The sequence below is a fragment of the Sphaeramia orbicularis genome, chromosome 12, assembly GCF_902148855.1.
Source record: "Sphaeramia orbicularis chromosome 12, fSphaOr1.1, whole genome shotgun sequence".
Taxonomy (NCBI): domain Eukaryota; kingdom Metazoa; phylum Chordata; class Actinopteri; order Kurtiformes; family Apogonidae; genus Sphaeramia; species Sphaeramia orbicularis.
This window is the reverse complement of record NC_043968.1, coordinates 50,363,191-50,377,691: the sequence shown is the minus strand read 5'-3', so window position 1 is coordinate 50,377,691 and position 14,501 is coordinate 50,363,191. Positions and strand designations below refer to the sequence as shown.

The window sequence follows — 14,501 nt, the reverse complement described above, 5'->3', positions numbered from 1 at the left end:
CCATTTCAGATTATTGTTTTTCAAGCGGAGCTGCATAAGTTATTCATACAGTGTATTATCTACAAGTACAATTAAAGGATGGATTCACCACTTGTTACTTTACTGCAGGGGGAAATGTATTAATGGTGACAGCGTTTCTTTTTTTCCAGCTGTTGAGATAAACATCTGCGCTTTGACAGTTTTCACTGAACCCATTTCTTTGGCAGCAAGTGTTAAAGACTGAAACGATTCAAAGTTTATAGATTACTGACTTGGTTTCACAGTGTTAACACCATTTATTTGCTTCTCAGTATGTCTTCTGTATGCTACTAATCACTTTTTAATAGTATAGTTACAATCTTAGTGCTTTTGGTTTGTGCTTTACGAGGGCCGTTCAATAAGTTCATGGCCTCACCCAGAACAGAACAACACAGACTGATAATTTATATTTTATTTTTCAACATAATCTCCATTTACAGCAATGCACTTGGTCCATCAATGTTCAAGCATCACTATCCCATCACGAAAGAATGTAACATCCTGTATTATAACAACCAGTATTTCTGGGTGAGGCCATGAACTTATTGAACAGCCCTCGTAATATACTGCACAAAAATTATGTCTAATTTCAGCATATTTCACTGTCAGTTAAGGTGCTGTTATTGATGAGGGCAGATGATAATATTTCATTGACTACTGTTTTAAATAGAAGAAGAAGGTAGAAATTAAAGGCAGGCAACGTAAAAGATGGTAATGCAGACAGCATTTGCTTTTTTCCAAGTTCTGAGACATAACAGATTTGTTTGCTGTAGACGGTTGGAAAAGTAAAACTGTTCACAGCTTGTTCACAGCTTATTGGTTATCCACTCTGATTCTCACTGTTAACACTTGCCTGGTTGCTGCTCAGTATGGCTTCTATATGATTACTGCTTAAAATCACTATAATGACTTCTGGATTATGCTTTGTATATGACACAAACAATTAAGCCTAACTTGTATAATTTCACTGTCACTTACAGCTGCAACGCTTGAGAGTTTTTCACTGTTACTTAGCAATTCCATAAATACCTTTTTCACCTATCAGGATTCAAGTGGTCTATGAGGAAGCAAGAATTTTACCGACCCCCATGGGCTCCATTTTCAGGCTTTAGAAAATCTACCCCCAAAGCAGATTTTGGGCAATTATTGAGGTTTCAAGCAAGTAGGGGGAGTAAATAAGTGACTGACAACTGTAAAGACCTGTTCTCTGATCAAATACACAACCCTACCCCTAATGCTTTTCTTTATGGCTTGACCAGGAGGCCTGCAAAAGTGCCCTCTCTTTTCCACAACAGCATGAAAAACATTTACATTTAATTTAATGTATATTAATGTTTCAGTTCTATGAGCACCATATATTAAGTGTGATCCACCCTGTTGTACTGTTGTACACATCTGGACAAGAAAACTCAGCATCTGGATTTAACTTCTGGGTTTGGTTTTGTTCTGTGTTTTGCACACACAGGTGTATATTGTAAAATGGACTTTGTGTGGTTAGTTTAATTTTCATTGTCGTGCATAACAATAACAGTAACTTCATTGGAAAATTAATTCACATCGTTAGTAACATGGTTAAGAGAGACTCTCTTCACCACAATATTTTCAGTTCATTGCAAAGCCATGGCAGAACAAAATAGACTATGTCCTCTGTATCATTAATGGGAAACAATGGGTGATAGAATATAGTTTGTAGTAGGGCATTAACAAAACAGTCGGTTTGTTGACGCGTAGACGTCTGTGGCACAAGTTGACGTCACTTTGGAGGAATCGACTAGTTGTGTGTTATTCTCTCTATCCCTTTGATCACCTGACAGCGTGCGAGCCTTCAATCAGGGCATGTCGATACTCTCATCTTTCTACATGAAAACATGGAGTGCAAGGTAGGGATGCGCGGATCAGCAGACCCGGGTCAGGTTGGTGCAGGTCCAAAAAATGTTACTTTATTTGCGAGGCGGGTCAAATAATTCCACAAAAGCGGGTTGGAAAAAAACATTTTAAAAAATCCCAAAAAACCCGACCCATGCACACTAGTGCAAGGCCAAGACTGAAGGAAGAAGAGGACTCAGAGTAGGATTACTAAACTGACTGATCTAGAAAAACTATGGTCTAACTAAGTAATGTTCTGTGAACCATGTAAACACGACCAATATTGAATAATAATTTGGACAGAGTGTGTTTGGATTATTCTGTTCATTTATTTCATGAGGACAATGCGCTCTTTTCTCTAACATGCTGTGTGTCCTGGCTGCTGCAGTCTTAACCTTTTCCCACTTTATGTTGTTCACTTAAATTTAAAAGAAAACTCAAGGTGTTAACCTATGTTTTGTTTAGGTTAAAATGTCTGACAAGGACTGTTGATGCCTGAGTCTTGCAAGTTTTTTGTTCTGCTCTTTACTGTACATTGTTATTGTTCCAGTGAACATTAGTACAAGTTACTCATTGTTGAACGGCTGTGTGTCTCTGTTGTTCCTCCGCTGTCAATGTGACGACTTCATCATACGACTAGTCGACTCGACTTTGACTTTATTGACAAATAAGTCGATCTGAAAAAATCTGAAGTCACTAATGCCCTAGTTTGCAATGATTATTTCATGAAGTAACGTGGCCTTTCTCAGAGCTTCTCTGTGAAAGCAAACCATATTTTTTATCAATTCCAGCTCTGCTTTTAATGCACTGTCTGTAGATGGTTTTGGGTTTTGTTTTGCCAGGGCTACAGACTAAAGTGGCTCATGGATACTGCAATGGGAAAATGCAGATGGTGACATTTGCCTGCTTGAATTAGGCCTACATTACACGACAGAAAAGTAAGTATGCAATATTGTAGAAAACTGAGGGTGAGACCATTGAGATGCATCATGAATTGTTGACAGAAATCATTATAAATCCTGAGGCCAATAAAGGTTTGTAAGCCCATTTATTGCAGCAGATGCAAAAAGTAAACCACTGGGGGTCAGCAAAATGTGACTGAGTCACTGTTAAAACAAATCTTAAAATATAAAGGAGAAAACATAACATTAAATGACACTTCTGAACTTACCGTCAGTGTGTACTCTCATGGTTGAGGCAGTTATGTCCGTTGTAATATTGAAATATGGAATCCAGAGGTCCTACAAATACAAAAGGTAACGTCAAAACAGTTAAATACAACAGGCTTATGTTATAACACATATTTATCGATGCTCATCTTGTTTCTGTTATCTTTTCACCAGTTCATATTATTTCTATGTAGGGATGCACTGATATATATATTACATTATCAACCTCAGTCACTCCCATCAGCTATCTAACATTCACCAATGGCAGAGACCAATGTTGGTGTTGTGTTATGTTGTGTATGTGTATGTGTGACTTTTATGATACTGTATTAAAGAACTCAAAGGCTTTGAACATTCTGTGTTTTCGTTAAGACGATTTCTTTGTTTCCCAGGCACAAATGAGGAAAAAATAATGACAAAAACAAACGCATCAGGATCGCACAAATTGTTATTTTAAACATTGGTGTCCGACTAGAGTTCCACAATCAGTACATGCCTAGTTCAGACTCCACACTGGTGGAGGTTCCCTCATCATCCCGCTCACCTCTATTTGTTTGCTCTTGAAGACATTGCTGATGCTGGAGTTGAAAGCAGCACCAGAGAACATGGATGTGACGGGGTAGGTCAAATCCAGAACCTTCTTAAATACTGATGTCATTTCCTATAGTGTTTAAGAAAAAAGCTAAATGAGGTTGGTTATTACCATTGTCTATGTGGAACATCAACAAATATCATCATACTCCTTCAAAACTGGATATAAAAATACTTTTCATATAAGAAGAGAATCTGTTCGGTTGCTTTTGAATGCTGTAAAAAGTTTGTTGTATGGTTAGTTTTTCCTCCAAGTTTAAAATTTTGATAAAATGCTAAGAGCAAAATGTTCAGTTCTTACTTTGGTCATCTGACTTTGGTAAGGGCAAAATGCCTTTCACTACTACAGTGGTTCTTAAATTTGATACTAAATAGCAGCCAGCTGCTACAGAGGAAGGTTCAGAAACAAGGACAGAGCCAGAAGAAGGGGGGCTGGATACATTGGTGGAAGGCAAATCCACAAAACATGATCTGCCTGCAAACGTAGAGACAGAACAGGATTAGGTCTGAAGTCACTTTTTCATTCACTCAGTTTCTAGTCCCTACAGTAATACACTGAGATTCCAGAATAATCAGTCAAGGAGCCCCCCAAGCTCAGTTAATGTAATCAAATCACTGCAGACGTTTGAACCTGTCATTGTACACAGACCAATGCAATGTTAACAAGATCTATAAGACTTACTGCCAAGGAACTGGAGAAAGCAAAAAACTGAATTAAGTTAAAATTAGTATCAGAGGAGTCACTTCTGAAAAACCCAAGCGACTCAAAACATCCTCAATGAATGCTCAGTTATGGCATTAAAATACAGATTCATATTATACACTACAAACAAAAAGTTGAGGATATTTTTAATTTTTGGGCTGTTTTTTTCAGTTGGGATTCATGCACAGCGCTTTTTTTTTTTGTGTGTGAATTGAATTGAAACATTTTTTTAACGACCAGACATAGTTTTATTTACAAATGGCAAAAACAACAAAAAAAAAGACAAAAAAAAAAATATCCTTAACTTTTTGTTTGTAGCGTAGTTTATAAAAATATAAAAAGGAAAACAATACGCAGTTCTCCATGGGTTACATATCTGACACAAGGCCTTATTTCTGATGATAATTCCCTACAGCGTCGTTAATTGAAGTAGGAAGTAGAAAGTCATTTGGCAGAGCTGAGACCATTTGTCTGAGAGCAAAACAACGGTTCAAAAAGCAGCGGGTGGGATAATAGTATTTCTGTCCACTATTTCCATAAAGTATATGTTTTTGACATATCAGTCTAGCAGATAAGAAAAATTAAAAATAAAACATAGGTAATATTTGCACTAAATAGCCAAGTCTGATTCAACTGACACCACCTTCATCTTGTTACAATCCCTTAATATTTATTACAAAAAAAACCCAAAACAAACAACTGCTTTTAAAGCCATAGCTGACAGGATAGATTTGCTCCCATTAGGCTAGGTAATCTGGCCAAAAGATCAGATGACAGTTTTTTGAGACTCATAAGCCAGCATTTGAATCACAGTTTTCTTATGTTATAAAATGTAGTCAGGTTACAGCCAAACAATCATGACTTTTCTCCATTTCTTTCTGTTTTCTGGAGGTTTAAGTTATGTGTGAGTTTTAGTAATTTTCAGTATTATTCTAATGCTGACAATATTGGATGAGGTAAATGTAATTGGACAATTTCAAACACATACAGTTACAGTGTTTCCATTAATAAACAGAAACTTTGAAGCTTCTGTATGAATCAGACTCACTGTACTTCAGAGTTCAGCAGTTGTGACATTTGCAACAAACCCATAGTTAGGGCAACCGTTTCTGTAAAATACAGTAAATACAAATCTAAAATCTTCATTTACAAACAATTTTTAGCTGAGTAGGAAAGTTTTGACAGTGCTGTTAATTTTTCAAAGACACAATCTGTCCTGATCATCCATCATGATCAACACACATCCCAAGTTCCATATCTTAGAGAATTTGGCAAATTTTATTTGCCACCTGTTTCAACATCCCACATGTCATTGCTCTGTTTGTTTGCATGTCTATCCAGTTGCATTCAGACACCTTTTGATCTGTGCTGATTAATAAATACACCTTGGAAATAAAAAACTGAGGTCTCAGGCTAATTCGCATTTGAAGATTAGTCTGGTAACATGAGGCACTGCAGTCAGCAGATGTTATTGAAGGTCCTGCAGAGCTACAACCAAGGTCATGAGGCCTCCATGTATTACCATAAACTCATTAAATTAAGGGGTTAAATACTGCAAGGTCTTTGTTACATTATCAAAGTCAGACCAAAGGTGGCCTTTTGATAATACGGGGGATAAAAGATAGTGATGAATGCTTAACCTTAATCCCTCTGGGGCACATAATGTCATATGTCAACGGTGCTTTACACTGTCATTCCAATTTTACACAAGTTCATCAATCAGTTGTTCCTAATGACCTGAGGCTATTATTTTTGTTTTAATTCATGATTTTTAAAAAAGCTTTCATATGCGACTATATACTGAATTCAAAAGTCCCACTGGTCCTAAATTAAATTACTGCACACAAGTGGGGCATAGGGACACTGTGTCAGTCCTTTTGAAGGAGAAACGCACAGATACAGCAGACAGATTTCCTCATGAGCTCTACATATTTTTAACACAATATGCAAATTAAAACTGCAGTTCTTAATAGTTTAAGCATGACAGGGCAAAAAACACCTTTCAGCATACTGTAAGTATTTCAGCGTAAGTGGTCTGAGATGATGTCAGACTTAAGCATCTACTTCTTGCCAATTTTTTTCCAGGGTGTAGAAAATGTACTTCATATTGCAGTTTTTTCTCTAATCACAGGCATTTTCAGACCGACAGAGAGGATGAATATGTGACTGAGGAGCTGTAGTTACCAATCAGTGATCAAATTCTGTCAGATAAGCCCTGGGCACAAATCTGTTGCTGTATTTTGTATCGTGATACAGAAGCTCCCATCAGGTCATTCATCTTTATAGATCATCTTTTGATTTGGACTGAAAGAAAAGAGCTGCAGGAGGTCTGTATGCATTTTAAGACCATGGACTTTTCCCCCCCAATTTCAGTAACTACAGCTTTAAGTAAAACTTTCATACATTTTAGTTGGTAATCCATGCATGTTCAATATATTTGTAGTATGACAGCTAAGGAAGCACATCAAAAAATATGGATCTCACTAAAGTATTTGGATTTCTTACATTACTACTATAAATTAAAAAGGACTAGCAATAAATAGTTGTTGCTTTGGGACTTACCATTGCCCACTCTCTAGCCCTCATCCTCATGCGGCTATGGCTACGGTCCTCAGCGTACAGTGCTCCCATCAGGGAACCAATAGAAGTGCCACCAATAAGATCCACTGGGATGCCAGCCTCGCAGAGAGCACGCATTATCCCCACTTGGGAACAGCCCCTGGGCAGATGAAGTGACAAACATGATGAAACGAGGTTTTAAGACAGACATACAGATATTAATGAAACACATTCCACCTGCTGAACAAACACCAAGGATATAATTGGAATGACCTCAAAGGTCTGTAAAATAATCAATCTCATCTCATCAGCAGTGGCCAGTGTGATCAATTTCATTCATTCTTAAACTATTTATTAATGGGTTCCAGAGATTCACTCAGTTAATGTAGTACCAAGATTCATAAAGATTGATCGATGTATCAGTGAATTAAACTTCTTAATTTTGTGTTCCCCTTCAATGTAAAGGGTTAAAATAGGTATACTGACACTTACCTGTATTAGCTGTTGTATTTCTGAGAAGGGTTATGTGCAGGTAACCCACTATCAATACACTCTGTAGCAATCTGTAGCATCTCCAGCCCCAAAGGGTATTATGTAATTTGCTGCCCATTGAAGCATTACATCTCCCACTTTAGCTATGCAATGGTGCGGAGGTACATGAAAAATTCATATTGTGTATCACCCAGTTCAAGGACTAAATGTTAAGACATTAACTTTTACAGGGACTAGCTTAGAGGACAGAGTGGGGTGGGCTTTACCTTGCCCCTCCCCCTCCTAGGATGAGGGCGATGGTGTTGCCCGTTAGGACTCGAGCCAGTCGGGAGAAGTCTGAGTGACGGTCAGCTGGCTTCTCAAACACACGCTGATACAGCTCCCTCTGAAAAAGACAATGATAATGAAAATGAAGCCAAAAAGGTAACATAATGAGAAAAAGAAAAGAAAAGAAAAGAAAAGAAAAGAAAAGAAAAGAAAAGAAAAGAGATTTAAATGAAAAGTTCAGAGAAAAGACAATGGGAAGCAGCGTGAAAAAAAAAACTAAACATATTCAATAATATTAAAAGCAAGACTAGAGAGGACCAGGAAAGATTCAGTGATGAGAGGAGAGCTTTGATGAGACATGGGAAGGGAAATCAAACAAGCGTCTGAGCTTGTTTTGCGTTCTTGCCAGTTTGGGCAGGCTCCTCTTTGAGAAGACTCTTCTGGGACAAGAGAGGTGGAGGTGCCTGGAGATCCAGCTTCGCATATTGAGCCAGTCCACAGTTCCTTTGGGTGGGGGGCCATCTTCTCTGTGTAACAGCACCAGCTGCTTCTGGGCTCGCACAGCACTCCCCTCCAACATACGCTCCAGCTAGAGGAAAGACATCAAGCACAAATGTTGAAAGCATTTCCTAGCTGTGTTGTACTGCATGTGGAAAAGGAATCTTAAAATTATGAGCTCTCGGACACTTGCTTCAACATTGGCATAAGAATATTCTGAAAATATGGAGCCCTTTATGAAAAACATTCCAGAATTTGTAACAGTAACATTACTAGGAGTGGCTTGTTATACTAAGTACCCAGGCGGAAATGTCAAGACAAATCAAGAATCAATTCCAGTTGGAGTTGGAAATTGGTACCATTTAGCGTAAACATCTAAACTGTAAATATGAGTACATTTGATCATTTGGATAGCAAGATGAGCAATAAGGGTCAAATTGGAAGGTTATTTCAGATATCAAATTTTAACATAGCTTCAAATATTTGATTATTCAAGGCTTCTGGGAAAAAACAAACAAACAAAAAAAAAAAACCAACTCTAAACAAGAAGGTCAGAAGCGGCACCCAGTCAGCGGGTCAGCTGCTCAAGGTTTGGTGTATAACCAAGGTGAGCAGCTTTGTGTGTGTGTGCCTGGAAAGATAAAATCAACATAGAGCTATGACTCATTCTGTGCCTGAGCAAATATTGATCCATCTTTTCATTTCTCCAGCCATCTCCTGTTAAATGGGGATGCATTCCTTTCTCTTCTCCATGCCCATTTTTTCCCTCTGAAGGCAATTACTCCTCAGTCCTTCATCAGCTGGACGTGCCCTTCCCTTCCCTTTCTGTCCAGATTCACCCCTCTTTAACAACGTCTATCCAAACTTTGTTCATCTCTTCTGTACACACCAGGGTCAAATAAAAAAAAAATCATTTGCAGCCTGTTTGACCATTAAACGGGCAGCAGTGAGATTTGAGAATGGAACTATCAGAACTGACCTCAATATCACATCAGAGGGACCTGCTATCCCAAGATCTATACTGATTCAGCAATGTAGAAGTCAAGAGTGAGCGAGAGCAGGATAAATAACTACTGAGATGATTTTTCTATAAGGGATGGCCAATGAATGTATGGTCAACTCTCCCACAACAATAGCACAGTGTTAGATTGAAAGTGAAAATCTACTTTTTGTAAGTTTAGTAAGGACTGAATAAAATACCACCTATAAACTGACAGAAAAAACCATTGACAGAAAGACCCTTTTTATAGTTGTTTTGGAGCTTTCTATTTAGTCACACTCTTCCTCAGCTCTACTTGAAACCAAATCATTAATGAATGTCAGTTTTATATCATTGTAAATTAAGCAAGAATATTAAATGTCTGGATTTTTGGCAGAAAAATTTGCCTTTTTCAAATGTATTGACATTTTGTGGAATAAATGTGTAATCATTTTGAGGGGACATAGGTAATACTGATAGTCCAACCTCAACACAAAGGGGGAAGTCGTGCACCTGAACACACTCATGGCTAAACAATCTAACAATGAATCAACACTATGTATCCACAGACTGTACCACTCACTGAATAATGTAAATAGCTCATTGTTTACACATCTGTATTACGGTATCATCAGGTTTTCTTCTTCAAACAAAAACTTACGGCCAGTTATTTTGACAGTCCTTCAAAATAACAGTGTCTTATAACCTTCACATGCTGCGTCAGCTGATAGTTTATTTTATTGCTCTGTTAGCTTAGCTCTGTTACATTTTGGATCATCCAAACAAGGTTATAACTGTCACAGTTTGCCCTGAGCCAAGGATCAACAAATTTTGGAACTTGAGTAGATTCAGTTCATATTTCTACAATCAAACACATTGGTATTTTTGTATTAACTTCAGAGCTCTTTATTCTCAACTCAACTCAACTGATAACTTAGTTTTTTAACATTTGAAAATAGAAATACTATTTCCAGAATAATACAATTAATTATATACTGTAACTACTAGTAGAAATAATAAGTGTTTGGAGCAGATTTAACAGAGGATAGATTCCTGGAGCTAGTAACAGGCAGCTACCTTTAGCATAAATTCCCTCTGCATCTTCTCTCACCCCTCTGCACCTGGCCCTAACACCTCACCTCACCAACAGCAGGGTCCTGCTCTCCAAGTCCCACAATAATGATGCAATCGGCCTGACGGATGCATCTCTGTGTCCACGGGGTCAGTGTGTAGTCTGTCTGGTACAGAACTATGCGATGGATATCTTCCTGTTGGCCCAGCCAGCTGGACAGACGGTACTCATGGACACTGACGAGAAAAGAGTCCATTAATGATAGGCTGCATTGCTCAGCTGGCAGCACACAGTATATTCATTTTTCTGTTGTGCCAATAAAGCATACTTGAACTGAATTTAATGAGTGAGTCAGGAGGAGGAAGAGGAAAAAAAGGAAAAAAAAAAAAAAAACACACACAGAGTAACTATGATGCTGCCAACAAACCTGTCTAGAGCTGCAGCTCCAAGGCGCTGTTTGATAGTATCACTGGTGAGCAGAAGAGTAGGACCTGCAAGTGTAACACCACAGCAGTTACAGTTATGTCAGGTCAAAGCGCTTGACTAAAAACCACTTGACTTCAATAGGTGAGGAGGCTTCTCAAGTGCTACTACTCATACGTGCACTTTCAGCGTCCAATGAATGTTTCTTTCAATTACATCTCATTGAGAATTACTTGAGAGCTTTGGAAATCTATGTTAGAAAAAATATAAGCAATGGCCAAACTAAGTCAGAACATTTCTGTAACAACAGGATATAAAAACAGTACAGTGAGCTAATAACTCAACAAAATGTGACACATTTTCAATTCATTATTTAACAACATTGACCTTTTGTAGTTATCTGCTCTATTTTGCATTACACAATTTGAATATAATGTCTGATCAATTTCCTTGCATTTTGTATGAAATTATTGCATATTGCAATCAGGAGTGTGTCAATATATGGGCCTGACATCAGTATTGGCTGATATTTGCAGATATTGGGCAATCTTGGTATCAGCATATGATACTTGTTCAATATTTATCCGTCATGTTATATATATCAAAGGTTTTTTTCATAAATTTGTGTTCATTCAAATATTACAGTAAACGCTGGGAGACTTTAAAATAGTAAATAATTTGCTATTAAATAATGAGGATTTCTTTATTAAAGGTAGGGCTGCATGATTTTGGTCAAAAATAAAATCCAGATTTTTCCTGTAAAACCTTGATTTTCGATTTTTGGGTAAAACTACAAAAGACAACAGAAGTCGGTATGTCGTTTTCGTATGCAGCCCACAATGCAGCACACTGCTCCCTACCTCAAATCTGTGATGGTGTCACTGAATCACTGAAAATTTCGTGATGGACACAGAAGTTATACCAATGTAAGTACAGGCATCAGTCATGTGTGCCTGCGTGGACCACATAAGATGACTGACCCCATGCGGTTTAAAATAAATAAATAAAGGTTAAATAAATAAATAAAAAATAAAATTTAAATTGGGGGATCCATGTGTGGAGGAGATCGAGCCAGAACACGATGGAGGGATCATATCTCTGGGCTGGCCTGGGAACGCTGCAGGATTCCCCCAGAGCTGGTGGATGTGGCTGGGGAGGGGGCTGTCTGGGCTACTCTGCTGAGGCTGCTGCCCCCGCGACCCAGACCTGGATCACAAGAACATGGTATAGTACAGATCCGCAGACGGACAATGTGAGATGAGTGATCCCCATGCAGTTATATTTGAATTGGGGGATCCGTGCCTGGACCATGGCTTTCATTGGTATCACTTCTGTGGGAACATCACAGATTTAAGGTCTGTGGTCATTACACGGACTTCTGTGAAAGACCACTCTCACAGTTAGGAGGAGGAGCCTATGGGAGCCCAGAGGCACGCAGCCCAGAGACACAAGAGAGATGAAACGGATTTGACAATTACACTTTTTAAAAAATTGTCCCAATTAAAAAATCAGATTTCGATTTAAAATCGATTAATCGCAGTCCTAATTAAGGGCAGTGAATAATTGTCATCAGCCAAAATGTACTTCTAAATATCGGCCACGATTTTTGGAATCAGTATATCCCTAAATGCAATGTTTTGTTGCAAAATATGGGTATTACTTTTTTATTATGATGGGACAATGTGGGGAATTAGTAAAAGCTGCCAAAATGTAAGTATTCATCTGTAAATGTCTCAAATATAAAATTAGACTAGTGATTTAATTAATTTTGCCATTAGTCAAGGTAACAACATAAAAACATAATATTCTTATTATTATTCATCTTGCAAATAAAGCAAAACACATCGACCTGGAAAAACTCGTGTAAAAAGACTTGCATAAAAAGACAGTCTAAAAACCCAGAATTCACTCAAAATGCAGCAACAAGAACTACATAAGTACTCTATAATAACCACAATACATAAAAGTTTTTATACACAATTCAGGATGGGTTCAAACTCAGTGTATACAATTAACATGTCATCTTGCTACTGTATCCAAGACCTGCACACTATACTGTCACCAAGTTAACCCTCTCAGAATGGTCCAGCAAAGACACCTCAGGTCCATCCTTAAGGTCAAATGGATCGACTACATCAAAAATAACCAAGTGCTGGATCATGCTAAGACCACAGAGCCAAGAGCCATGTTGATTTAAGAAGAATTGGTCTCCTTTTAAGATTCAAAAACTCTTTGAGAAACACTCTGAAGCATGAAGGGGACTTAACACATGGGGGGATGTCAGGACCAAGGCATGTACATCAGGCTGCTATTACAAGATGCTAGTGTTGGACAGGGAAGTGGAAATGTATAATTTATGTGGTGATTTTACATGTTTCCACATCTGGCCATAATTAATGATGCGATTCCTTAACCCTTTCAACTATTTAGGACATTCAAGTCCCTCAAAAAACTGATTCTGCTTTTCCCACTCTAAAGCCTTAAATCTAATAGTAATGAAACCCTAGTATGTTTGTTGAGTAAAATTGGCACTGATTCTCTTATTTCACCCAAATCAAGTACAAAGGGGAACAGTGCTGACAGGAAAGTCCATTTGGCAAAGGATTAAAGACAGAAGTAAAGTAAATGTTATGAGAAAAGGCAGAACAATTACAACATGCTATGTTATTATAATAAAATATGTACACGTACATGACCAATACATGCCCATCTCTGCTTTAAAGCCAGCAAACATCTAGCCCTGGCCTAGAATTACATATTACCCAGTATAATCTGATGGTGAGCAGTCAACAATACAAATGTTTATCTAATGGAATCTAAGTGCACAGAGTGAAGAGTCATTTACAGCAGCTGTGTTTTTACCTATTGCAATGAGGGCATGCTGCAGCTCCAGAGTGAAGGCTGTGAGAGGCACCTCTTCTGACACAGGCAGCACCGCCACTGTAGAGAGGTTGGAAGCCTGGTTCCCTGCATCCCACTTACTGCCGGGGGTGTGGAGGGCCAAGCTGCGAGCTGGGTATATAAGTATATACTATTAATAAACTACATATTCAGCAGTATGAAACACTAACATCTGACAACAGAAGCAAATCAGGTAGAGTGACAGCGAGACACTGTATGCACACGCAGACAGTACAGGATAAGCCCAATGTGCATGCATTACACACAACATTGTAAACACATACCTGTCAGAGGACCATTGACCTGCTGAAGTATCTTCTGCCCCAGTAAGTGAATCAACCTGGTGACAACCTGAAGTGCACAAGCATTTTAAAGTGAAAGATACTGCTTAGCATTGGTGATGATGGAGAGGATGCATACCTCTGTTACAAGAGAACCTCTGGATGTAAATACAGGAGTTATAATAATTATTAAATAATACAATAATTGAACAAAATACTTTTTTGATATTTGGGAGTAAGGCTATCACTAATTTCCAGAGTAAAATATCTTCATTTTATTCAAACATATACTGTACTTATAAATAGTAATGTCATTGGTGTCTTAAAAATAGATTAAAACCTTATCATATATTAAGTTTTCACTGAAGTAGAATCACACAAAAAAGAAGAGTTGGGCTTTTTGTTTAGCTTGGAATATGCTGTAGATATCTAAATAGTGGGTCACCTCTCTGGAGATCACCATGTTTTTCCACCAGGCACCATCCACAGTAGCTTATTTTAAACAGGTGACATCCAGAATTATGATTTATTACCATTACCTACTATTCCTGACTTATTACTCTCTTAACTAAAATGAACAACCTATACCTATAATTATAACAATGAGTCTGTTCTTTTTTCGAGGGCTGTATGTAACATGTTTGCTATTTGAACAGTTGATTATTGGTTATGCCAAATGCAC

At 37.9% G+C, this 14,501-nt stretch overlaps 1 protein-coding gene across 2 annotated transcripts in view; it reads right to left on the bottom strand.

Annotated features, from left to right (window-relative positions):
- pnpla7a (patatin-like phospholipase domain containing 7a) overlaps positions 1-14,501 on the bottom strand; it is a 45,094-nt gene that overhangs the window by 15,855 nt on the left and 14,738 nt on the right. For both annotated transcript variants that reach the window (XM_030149096.1, XM_030149097.1), the window contains exons 21-29: positions 13,823-13,889; positions 13,500-13,649; positions 10,642-10,705; positions 10,282-10,450; positions 8,072-8,254; positions 7,665-7,783; positions 6,910-7,066; positions 3,598-3,714; positions 3,056-3,125 (exon numbers count right to left, since the gene is read on the bottom strand). In XM_030149096.1, coding sequence (XP_030004956.1) covers positions 3,056-3,125; positions 3,598-3,714; positions 6,910-7,066; positions 7,665-7,783; positions 8,072-8,254; positions 10,282-10,450; positions 10,642-10,705; positions 13,500-13,649; positions 13,823-13,889 — 1,096 coding nt within the window. The remainder of the gene's footprint in view (positions 1-3,055; positions 3,126-3,597; positions 3,715-6,909; positions 7,067-7,664; positions 7,784-8,071; positions 8,255-10,281; positions 10,451-10,641; positions 10,706-13,499; positions 13,650-13,822; positions 13,890-14,501) is intronic.